The sequence below is a fragment of the Atheta coriaria genome, unplaced genomic scaffold (genome assembly GCF_025399875.1).
Source record: "Atheta coriaria isolate IRGN ID8LTWV9N9 unplaced genomic scaffold, Caltech_Dcor_3.1 hic_scaffold_2_pilon, whole genome shotgun sequence".
NCBI classification, from domain to species: domain Eukaryota; kingdom Metazoa; phylum Arthropoda; class Insecta; order Coleoptera; family Staphylinidae; genus Dalotia; species Dalotia coriaria.
The window spans coordinates 5,355,076-5,367,446 of NW_027045444.1; the positions used below are offsets into that span (position 1 = coordinate 5,355,076).

Consider the following 12,371-nt stretch of genomic DNA (forward strand, 5'->3'; position numbering starts at 1 on the left):
TTATAAAGTGATTGTTGCCAACTGGAAAAAGAAAAAAGTCCCTAGATTTGTGTTTAATTGTTTTTATTAAAATTGTTAAATACTATGTATTTTTACAATTAGATGTTATTTAAATAATTATAAATAATTGTAGTTTTAAAAATATATATAAATTTTATTTGTTTTCTTGATAATAGTGAATAACTTTTTAAATATTTGAATTATAGTTACGTGAATGGCATACAGATGGCGCTACAATGTCAATTTGATCATAAATTAAACATTAGAAAGTAAATGAAAAACAATTAATTTCTCGTCAATCTATACAGTTAATTAAGGTTTCTGTGCGTCAATATGTAGATGAAGAGTTTCTTTACAACTTTATTTTCTTTCTAATTTGTTTATAATTCACTAAAGGCCTTTAATCCTTAAAAAATGAAAAATTGAAGACGTTTTTGAAACATTTTTAGTTCTTTTAATGCTCTAGAATAAACAAAAACAATAAAACAACTTGCCAATATATTCTAAATAATGTATTGCACTGATACAATAAGTTATCAACATAAAACTAACACAAACAAAGATATAACATGCATAAACTTAAACAGTAACCGAATACTATTATAAATTCCACACCAGACACAAAACACGACACACTTTTCAGAAATAGCAACAATATACCACAAGTTTATTGCTATTAAACTCCACAAAGTCAGTCTGCGATGTTACCTGCTGCCAGCATTACCTTGACTCGTATTAATTGCCTAGAAATCTTATATTATGCAACAGATTAATAAGCCACAGCCATAATAACAGAAATTATAAACATAAACCACAATAAACCAATAAAAAACAAAGTAAGACAATTATTTAAACTATGAATTAGTGCATAAATCACGTGAGATATAAAATAAACGTGTATTTCACCGGAAATCACATTAATTCTGCGAATATCAACGAAAAACAAGTTAAAAATGATTTTTTATAAAGAAAATTATGTTTTGTTTTATCACAGTGTTAATTCAATGATTATTACCTGATAGTACAACTGAATTGCACCAGATTTGTGTAATAAACATGAATGGCTTACTTCAAGGAGATTCTCGGTAAATTTATCAACTTTAAGGTGATGAAGTGGCAGTGCTTATCGTTGAAATCAACTTAGTTTTGGAAATTTGAATTATTGTTACGTAAATGACTTATAGATGGCGCTACAATGTCAATTTGATCATAAATTAAACATTAGAAAGTAAATGAAAAATAATTAATATCTCTTTAATCTGTACAGTTAATTAAGGTTTCTGCACGTCAACTTGTAGATGAAGAGTTCCTTTACAATTTGACATTCCTTCTAATTTGTTTATAACTTGCTAAAACCCTTTAATCCTTAAAAAATTAAGAATCAAAGACGTTTTTGAAGCATTTTTACGCTTTTTAAGACGCAGGAATAAATAAAAAACAATAAATCTACTTGCCAATATATTCTAAATAATTTACTGCACTGATACAATAACTTATCAACATAAAACTAACACAAACAAAGATATAACATGCATAAACTTACCTAAACAGTAACCGAATACTATTATAAATTCCACACCAGACACAAAACACGACACACTTTTTAGAAATAGCAACAATATACCACAAGTTTATTGCTACTAAACTCCACAAACTCAGTCTGCGATGTTACCTGCTGCCAGCATTACCTTGACTTGTATTAATTGCCTAGAAATCTTATATTATGCAACAGATTAATAAGCCACAGCCATAATAACAGAAATTATAAACATAAACCACAATAAACCAATAAAAAACCAAGTAAGACAATTATTTAAACTATAAATTAGTACATAAATCACGTGAGATAAAAAATAAACGTGTATTTTACCGGAAATAACATAAATTCTGTGAATATCAACGAAAAACAAGTAAAAAATGATTTTTTATGAAGAAAATCTTGTTTTGTTTTATCACAGTGTTAATTCAATGATAATTACCTGATAGTACAACCGAATTGCACCAGATTTGTGTAATAAACATGAATGGCTTACTTCAAGGAGATTCTCGGTAAATTTATCAACTTTAAGGTGATGAAGTGGCAGTGCTTATCGTTGAAATCAACTTAGTTTTGGACATTGAACGATTACACGTTGATTAAGTGATAAAAAACGGTGAATTACTTATAGATTTATATATCTAATACGTCAAAGTGGATTAGTGTGTTGTTGTGCAACTATTATTGAAACAATTTTAATGGTAAATGTGATAAGAAGTAAAATATAAATTAATCATTTAAATTTCGCAGAAATCGCACGGAAATAAACATTTTAAATCGATTTTAATCCTGTTTATCAACAAATAACACTAGATTATTATACATATTCTGATAGGTAATTAAATTGGGTGTCTAATGACGTGATTGTTATAAAAGTATCTCTTATCATCTTTGAGTTATCATCATTCGAAGTAAAAGTTTGAATTTTTTGAGATTTTTTATGAAAGTTTTACTTTAACAACAAAAATAACACTTTTAATTAATAATTATCTAAAAGAACATTAGATAGTGTTAAAATACAATAAATTGTTTAAGTTTTCATGTAGTTATTATCAACATAATTATTATATTTAAAAAGTTATAAACAAAACAAAGTTTTCTTCCAGTTTTGCAGTAATCCCACGACAATAAACATTATAAATTGAAATTAATCCTATTTATCAATAAATAATCATAGATTATTATATATACCCTGATAGGTAATTAAATTCTCCGTTTTATGACGTAATGACTTTAAAAATACATTAAAACGTCTTAATTTTATCAACAGTCAAAGTGAAAGTTTAGATTTTCTTAGATTTTTTTGAAATTTTTACCTTAACAACAAAAATAATACATTTATTAAACAATTATCTGAAAGAACATAACCTAGTGTTAAAGTACAACAAATTCCTAATGTTTTTACGTAATTATTATTAAAATAATCATTATATTTAAAAAGTTATAAACAAAACAAATTTTCTTCAAACTTGCCAGTAATCCACGACAATAAACATTTCAAACTAAAATTAATCCAATTTATCAACAAATATCCATAGATTATTATACATATTCAGATAGCTGATTAAATTCCCCGTCTTATGATGTCATTATTTAAAAAATACCTCAAAAGTCTTCATTTTATCACCACTCAAACTTAAACTTTTGATTTTCCTAAATTTTTCTTAAAGTTTCAACTTTAACAACAAAAACAACACATTCCCATAACAATTATTAATAAAAACATACTCTAATATTAAAATACAACATATAATTAAGTATTTACCGTAAATATACCCACAGAAACACCCACTTAACAACCAATCAAATAGCCAATCGAAATGTTGCTAATTAAATCTCAATTGATTTATTCAACCTTACATTCGCGATAACAACAATAGAAAAACAATATTGCCAGCAATCTAACATGTTGTAACCGATGTAATCTAATCGCAATTGTGATAGAATACAATTTTTCGCTGTGAATTTCACCGCACCACGCCATTTTGCAATTATTCGCTTGAGTTCAAGTGTCGGAGTGTGCTGCTGTCCCTCACGTGCGCCATTTTGAACATATTCATACAAAAATGATTCAGTGACACTAAAATCACCCCAAAGCTACACCCAACCTACATTAAACATAAATAAACTAAAAGTAAAGTGATTATAATTTATTATTTAATATTTAATTTAAAAATAAAGTAAAATGGTGTTTTTTGTGGCATTTACTGGTTATTTCATCTGGGCATGCGTACATTACGGTTACAAAGGAGGTAAAGTATTAATAAATGCATAGATGATGATTTTTAGAGTGTAATTTGTGTGTTAAAGGACCTTTTGAGTATACGTGGTGTGATGGATTCGGATTTCTGTGCGTTTTGTACTTTTTCATTGCGTTTGGATATTTTTACAACTACGTTTGGTGTCCGTACATAAAGAAGCCATTTTATAATCAGATAGTGGATCCTACAGCGAAGAATCTTAGACAAATCTTTGAACAGAAGTAAGTTTATTATTAATTGTATGTTTTACGTTTGAATATTGATATGAAAAACATAATTTTTGTCATTTTTTTGATAAATTTACTTTAAACACTATAATTAAGGTATTTTTATGCTGATAAGTGAATATATGCATGCATATCTTGAAAGGTATTTAAATTCTCTATATTTTGAGATATTACAATGAAATGTAGCTCAAACTGGGTCGAAATTACAGTTAAAAACAGAAAATATTATAAATTTTTTTAATTTTTGTGCTAAACTAAGTTTAAATACCAAAATTAAGCTGTAATTATAATGATAACATAAAATATAAATACAGGTTTGGATAGGTAATTAAATTCTCTATAATTTGATGTTTTTAAATAAAATCTACCTCAAACAGGACAGTAATAACACGTGAAAACAGAAAAAACATACATTTCATTAGTTTTTGTGCAAAATTAACTTTTAATGCTAAAATTAAGCAATAATAATAATGATAACATAAAGTATAAATACAGTTATGGATAGGTAATTAAATTTCCTACAATTTGATGTACTTCAATAAAATCTATCTCAAACAGGACCGTAATAACACATAAAAACAGAAAAAACATAAATTTCATTAGTTTTTGTGCAAAATTAACTTTTAATGCTAAAATTAAGCAATAATAATAATGATAACATAAAATATAAATACAGTTTTGAATAGGTAATTAAATTCCCTATAATTTGATGTATTTCAATAAAATCTATCTCAAACCGGGCCGTAATGACACTTAAAAACATAAAAAAACAGAATTTTTTTTAATTTTTGTGCTAAACTAACTTTACATATCAAAATTAAGCTATAATAATACTAATAACTTATTATATAAAAACAGTTAGGGATAGGTAATTAAATTCCCTATAATTTGATGTATTTCAATAAAACCTATCTCAAACAGGGACGTAGTGACAGATAAAAAAGCAAAACATATAAATTTGAATAATTTTCGTTTCGAAGTTACTTTAGACACTGTGATTAAGCTATATTAGTACTGATAACAAATTATATACGTACATATCTTGAAAGGTATTTAAATTCCCTATAATTTCATGTATTTATTTAAAATTCATATAAAATCAATAAAATTGAACGTTTTTCTTATTTTAAAGGCTTTACCGATGGATTTCATGGATTGCTGTGTTAGCAATCATTGCAGCCTTTGTGATCTACGACACGTGGGAGGAACCAGACCGATTGGTATCAGCCGGCGGATTAGTTGTATTTCTTATTTTGGGTTTCTTATTGAGTAACAACCGCACCAAGGTAAGAATACACATATAACACACGAAATATATTTGCTCTATTATTATTATTAGTATTATTATTAATATTGAATTTGTTATTATAATTGTACAGATAAATTGGAGGACAATCTTCAGCGGCTTAGTTTTGCAATTTATTTTTGGTTTATTCACGCTGCGATGGGACACAGGACGTGCCATGTTCCAGTGTGCTGGTGATAAAGTAACCATATTCTTGGGATACGCCGTGGAGGGTTCCAAATTTGTTTATGGTGAATATTTGGTTGACGATTTGAAGATTTTCGCTTTTAAGGTGAGTTAAACATAATTTTTTTTGTTTCTTTTTGTTTAGTTTTTGATGATTTTAAGAAGTTTTTATTAGTTTAAACTAAAAAGTATAAATATATTCATAAAGATAGTTAAATTCTCTATAATTTAATGTATTGCAATATAAAATTATTATTAATAATCATTTAGTAAATTAAAGTTAAAGTTGATTTAAACATTTTAAATACAAATTGTTTAAATCAACAAAAAATGGGTTATAAAATAAGTTTATCAAATATATACTATCTTAAAGATAATTAAATTATCTATAATTTGACATATTTCCGGTTTAAATACCTCAAAGGATCATAGAGTAATCCTATTATAAAATTACAACTAAAAATAACCTTAATCTTTGGTAGGTTATGCACCAAAATATTTGGTTTTTGTTGATTTTAAGTAATTTTCATTACTCTAACGTAATAAATATTTATATATTCGTAAAGTTGATTAAATTATCTATACTTTGATGTATCACAACATTAAATTACTATTAATAATCATTTAGTAAATTAAAGTTAAAGTTGATTTTATTATTCTAAACACAAAATGATTAAATTAACAAAAAAATCATACATAAAACAAATTTAACATAAACAAATACACTTTACCTTAAACATAATTAAATTGTTTATAATCTGACTCATTTCCGGTTTAAATACCTCAAAGGATCATCGAGTAATCCTATTTTAAACTTACCACCCAAAAATAACATTAATCTCCCATAATAACTCCACACACCACTCATAGATGTCGCGCCATATACTAAAACTAACACAATTTCTATTTTCTATCTCCCAAAGGCGATCTCAACCATCTATTTCCTTGGATTCATGATCAACATCCTCTATCACTTGGGCATCATGCAGAAAATCATCCTTAATCTCGGCTTGTTGCTGCAAGGCGTGATGGGCACATCGATTTGCGAAAGTGTCAACGCCGCCGCGAATATATTCCTCGGACAGAGTGAAGCACCACTCCTGCTGAAGCCATATCTGAAGGACCTTACGGGTTCCGAACTGCATTCGGTGATGACGAATGGCTTCGCTTCCGTTTCCGGAACAGTGCTGGCGGCGTACATTGACTTCGGCGCGAACGCCGCACATTTGATCACTGCCAGTGTTATGGCCGCCCCCGCTGGGTTAATGTATAGTAAATTGATGCTGCCTGAAGAAGAGGAGACGGTTTTGAATGAAGAGACTATAGGAATGGCTGAATCGTAAGTAAAAACAAGAATTTTTTAGGTTAAAGTAAAATTTTTTTGGATAAATTTTTAGAAAAGTGAAAAATTTTGGGGTTTTTGTAGTTGTTATCGAGGCAAGTTATATATATTTTGAAAGGGGATTAAATTCTCTTCCAAATGCCGTTTATTTGATCAAATTTATTGCAAAAGTACAAAAGTTATCGTGTAATGAAATTGAAAGTAAAAAATTTTATGTTAAAAAATATTTTCGTCGACATAATTTTCAAAAATAGCAAAATTAGGGCATTTACCTTGTTTTTATCTTAACAAAATATATATATACTTTAAAAGAGGAATAAATCCTCTATGAAATACTGAAAAGTTGGTAAAAATCTATTAAATACTTTAAAAGTTATCGTAAAGTGAAATTACAACTAAAATTTCTATGTTAAAACATATTTTTGTCGACAAATTTTCAAAAATATCAAAATTTTGACATTTATCCTATCTTAATGTAAACAAATCATATATATTTTTAAAGCCAATTAAATTCTCTATCAAATGCCGCAAATTTCATAAAAATCCTCCAAAAATTTTAAAAGTTATCACAAAGTAAACTTAACCCTAAATTTTTCTCCTTAAAAAAACACAAATTTTTAAAACTTCTAAAAACCGCACAAACCTCAAAATAACCACCAAGAATCATACATATCCTAATAGCCAATTAAATTACCTATACTTTGATATATAACCCATCCCCATACCTCTTTCCATACCCAAATATTCCAATACTAAACTCACCACTAAAAATTCCAGCGAATATTCTTCAGTACTAGACGCAGCGAGTCAAGGCGCATGCCAAGCAACCCAAATCGTCCTTGGAATCATCGCGAATCTAATCGCCTTCATCGCCACAGTATACTTCATCAACGGAGTCTTAGGCTGGATGGGCATGCTCGTGGGTTTCACCGGCCCAGAAGAAATTTGGTCCGTCGAATTACTAATGGGTTACATATTCATGCCTGTCAGCTTCCTTCTGGGTGTTCCCTGGGACGAATGTCAAACTGTGGGCAAACTCATTGGTCTGAAGACCATGGTGAATGAATTTGCTGCCTTCCAACAGTTCAAAGACGCTGATATTTCTGTAAGAAAAGAATTTTTGTTTAAAAAAAATCAATTTTTTCTGACTTTGAGGTTAATTTAATTAAATTTGAGTATATTTGGTTATAGCCAAGGTCAAGGATCATCACAACATTCGCCCTGTGTGGTTTTGCAAATCCTGGATCCATGGGAGTGATGATTTCGGCGTTGAGTACCTTAATTCCGCATAAAACTGGATTGGTGACGCAACATGTGGTTCGCGCTTTTGTTTCTGGGACGATTGTGTGTTTCACCACTGCGTGTATAGCTGGAATGCTTAGTTCTACTGATAGTACTATATAATTGTATTTATTTTAATTTTAATATGAAATTTATGAGAAAATTTATGATAAAAATTGTTATTTTGTGATTTTTAATAAAAAGTTTCAAAAAACCAATTTGGATGGTTTTGATATGGTTGATATTTATATCATTGAACAGGTAATTAAATTCTCTTTAATTTGATGTATTGGTGGAGTAGGTGTGATAATTAATTCGTTAATTATTGCGAGTTAAAGTTGTGTATAATTATTAAAGTTTGAAAATTTTCAAAAACACAAAGTTTTTAAAACGCTATAAAGAATTAACTATTAATATAATTAGAAAAGTATAAAAATATTCTAAAAGATTATTAAATTCCCTTTAATTTGGTGTATAATTTGTTTAAAAATCTTTATTGGTTATTAATTTATATGATGTCAAAGTCAAACTTACAGAAAAATCAATTTTTCAACATTTCACCGAACACACTTTTAAAAACTATCAAAAAAGTATATAACTATTAATTTCACAGTAATCATCTTATATATTTTCTAGAAGAGTATTAAATTACCTTTAATTTTATGTATAATTTGTTTAAATATGTTATTTGGTTATTAATTTAAATGATGTCAAAATAAAATTTACAAAAAAACACAATTTTTCAACATTTCACCAAACACATTTTTAAAAAACTATCAAAAAAGTATATAACTATTAATTTCACAGTAATCATCTTATATATTTTCTAAAAGAGTATTAAATTACCTTTAATTTGATGTATAACTTGTTCAAATATCTTCTTTGCTTATTAATTTATATGATGTCAAAATCAAACGTACAAAAAAACACAACTTTTCAACATTTCACTAAACATACTTCATTAAAATTCTCAAAAACTAAATAAATATTAATTTCACAACAAATATCTTATATATTTTCTAATTTAAATGATGTCAAAATAAAATTTACAAAAAAAACACAATTTTTCAACATTTCACAAAACACACTTCTAAAAAGCTATCAAAAAAGTATATAACCATTAATTTCACAATAAACATCTTATATATTTTCTGAAAGAGTATTAAATTCCCTTTAATTTGATATATAATTTGTTTAAATATCTTCTTTGTTTATTAAATTATTTTATGTCAAAATCAAACTTACAAAAAAATACAATTTTTTTACATTTCACCAAACACACTTCTAAAAAACTATCAAAAAGGTATATAACCATTAATTTCACAATAAACATCTCATATATTTCCTAAAACCCAATTAAATTCCCCACAATTTAACACATCACTCACATAAATCCCACAAATACTTCACGAATAATTCACTCTCAAAATATCACAATCACTTTACGCGTTGTGTGTTGCATACATTGTCACGCCCTTCACCAGGCCAATATCACCGCTGCCGCCTGCGCATGGCGCGCGTCGTGACGTCGTTTTGTTGATTTTAAGCAATTTTCATTACTCTAACATAATAAGTATTAATATATTCTTAAAGATGATTAAATTATCTAAATTTAATGTATCACAACATTAAATTATTATTAATAATCATTTAGTAAATTAAAGTTAAAGTTGATTTAATTATTTTAAACACAAAATGTTTAAATCAACAAAAAATCATACATAAAACAAATTTAACATAAACAAATATATACTATCTTAAAGATAATTAAATTATCTATAATTTGACACATTTCCGGTTTAAATACCTCAAAGGATCATCGAATAATCCTATCTTAAAGTAACACCTCAAAAATAACATTAATCTCCCATAATAACTCCACACATCTCTCATAGATGTCGCTCCAGGTACTAAAACTAACACAATTTCTATTTTCTTTCCTCCAAAGGCGATTTCAACCATCTACTTCCTTGGATTCATGATCAACATCCTCTATCACTTGGGCATCATGCAGAAAATCATCCTTAATCTCGGCTTGCTGCTGCAAGGCGTGATGGGCACATCGATTTGCGAAAGTGTCAACGCCGCGGCGAATATTTTCCTCGGACAGAGTGAAGCACCACTGCTGCTGAAGCCATATCTGAAGGACCTTACGGGTTCAGAACTGCATTCAGTGATGACGAATGGCTTCGCTTCCGTTTCCGGCACAGTGCTGGCGGCGTACATTGACTTCGGCGCGAACGCCGCACATTTGATCACTGCCAGTGTTATGGCCGCCCCCGCTGGGTTAATGTATAGTAAATTGATGCTGCCTGAAGAAGAGGAGACGGTTTTGAATGAGGAGACTATTGGGATGGCTGAATCGTAAGTGATAAATTGAATTTTTAGGTTAAAGTAAATTTTTTTTGGAAAAATTTTAAGAAAAATGAAAAATTTGGGGGTTTTTGTAGTTGTTATCGAGGCAAGTTATATATATTTTGAAAGGGGATTAAATTCTCTTCCAAATGCCGTTTATTTGATCAAATTTATTGCAAAAGTACAAAAGTTATTGTGTAATGAAATTGAAAGTAAAAATTTTTAGGTTAAAAAATATTTTTGTGGACATAATTTTAAAAATAGCAAGATTAGGGCATTTACCTTACTTTTATCTTAACAAATTATATATATTTTAAAAGAGGAAGAAATTCTCTATCAAATACTGAAAATTTGGTAAAAATCCTTTAAAAACTTTAAAAGTTATCGCAAAGTGAAGTTACAACTAAAAATTTTCAGATGAAAAAATAGTTTCGTCGACAAATTTTCAAAAAACGGCAAAATTTTGGTATTTATCTTATTTATATCTAAACAAATCATATATATTTTTAAAGCCAATTAAATTCTCTATCAAATGCCGCAAATTTCATAAAAATCCTCCAAAAATTTTAAAAGTTATCACAAAGTAAAATTAACCCTAAATTTTTCTTCTTTAAAAAACACAAATTATTAAAACCTCTAAAAACAACACAAAATTAAAAATAACCAACAATAATCTCACATACTCTGATATCCAATTGAATTACCTATAATTTGATATATAACACATCCCCATACCTCTTTCCATACCCAAATAATCCAATACTAAACTCACAATTAAAAATTCCAGTGAATATTCTTCAGTACTAGACGCAGCGAGTCAAGGCGCATGCCAAGCAACCCAAATCGTCCTTGGAATCATCGCGAATCTAATCGCCTTCATCGCCACAGTATACTTCATCAACGGAGTCTTAGGCTGGATGGGCATGCTCGTCGGTTTCACCGGCCCAGAAGAAATTTGGTCCGTCGAATTACTAATGGGTTATATATTCATGCCTGTGAGCTTTCTTCTGGGCGTTCCCTGGGATGAATGTCAAACTGTGGGCAAACTCATCGGTCTGAAGACCATGGTGAATGAATTTGCTGCCTTCCAACAGTTCAAAGACGCTGATATTTCGGTAAGAAAACAATTTTTGAAAAAAAATTCAATTTTTTGATTTTGAGGTTAATTTTATTAAATTTGAGTATTTTTGGTTATAGCCAAGGTCAAGAATTATTACAACATTCGCCCTGTGTGGTTTTGCGAATCCTGGATCCATGGGAGTGATGATTTCGGCGCTGAGTACCTTAATTCCGCATAAAACTGGATTGGTGACGCAACATGTGGTTCGCGCCTTTGTTTCTGGGACGATTGTGTGTTTCACCACTGCGTGTATAGCTGGTATGCTTAGTTCCAGCGAGAGTACTATATAATTGTATTTATTTTACTTTTAATATGAAATTTATGAGAAAAATTCATGATAAAAATTGTTATTTTGTGATTTTTAATAAAAATTGTTCAAAAATGGTATTTTGAAGGTTTTAATATGGTCGATATTGATATCATTTGAAAGGTGATTAAATTCTCTACAAATTGATGTATTGGTTGATATTGTGTGATAATTAGTTTGGTCATTATTGCGAGTTAAAGTTGAGGTTATTTTTTTAAGTTTTTAAATGTTTCAAAAAAACACAAGTATTTTAAATCGCTATAAATAATTAACTATAAATATTATTACAAAACTATAAAAATATTCTGATAGATTATTAAATTCCCTTTAATTTGATGTATAAGTTGTTTAAAAATCTTTATTGGTTATTAATTTATATGATGTCAAAGTCAAACTTACAGAAAAATCAATTTTTGAACATTTCACCAAACACATCTTTAAAAAACTATCAAAAAAGTATATAACTATTA

The 12,371-nt window shown here is 28.3% G+C and overlaps 1 protein-coding gene across 2 annotated transcripts; it reads left to right on the forward strand.

Annotated features, from left to right (window-relative positions):
* The first annotated feature begins 2,801 nt into the window (after positions 1-2,801).
* On the forward strand, positions 2,802-11,976 carry CNT2 (Concentrative nucleoside transporter 2). 2 transcript variants are annotated; one of them, XM_065316991.1, is made up of 7 exons: positions 2,802-3,789; positions 3,848-4,019; positions 5,158-5,311; positions 5,405-5,602; positions 10,068-10,483; positions 11,262-11,589; positions 11,672-11,976. In XM_065316991.1, exons 1-7 carry the CDS (start codon positions 3,723-3,725, stop codon positions 11,882-11,884), a joined length of 1,548 nt encoding a protein of 515 aa, XP_065173063.1. In that variant the 5' UTR covers positions 2,802-3,722; the 3' UTR covers positions 11,885-11,976. The 2 variants fall into 2 exon arrangements, with proteins under 2 accessions (XP_065173063.1, XP_065173062.1); XM_065316990.1 differs by lacking the exons at positions 10,068-10,483; positions 11,262-11,589; positions 11,672-11,976 and adding exons at positions 6,420-6,835; positions 7,616-7,943; positions 8,030-8,337 and having other exon boundaries at positions 2,805-3,789.
* Positions 11,977-12,371: the final 395 nt, after the last annotated feature.

Bases quoted from the DNA above. Each gene is read 5' to 3' on its own strand.
- CNT2 (XM_065316991.1), top strand. From the start codon at position 3,723: ATGGTGTTTTTTGTGGCATTTACTGGTTATTTCATCTGGGCATGCGTA. The intron at 4,020-5,157 runs GTAAGTTTATTA...CTTATTTTAAAG, and splicing joins AGACAAATCTTTGAACAGAA to GCTTTACCGATGGATTTCAT. The intron at 5,603-10,067 runs GTGAGTTAAACA...TTTCCTCCAAAG, and splicing joins TGAAGATTTTCGCTTTTAAG to GCGATTTCAACCATCTACTT.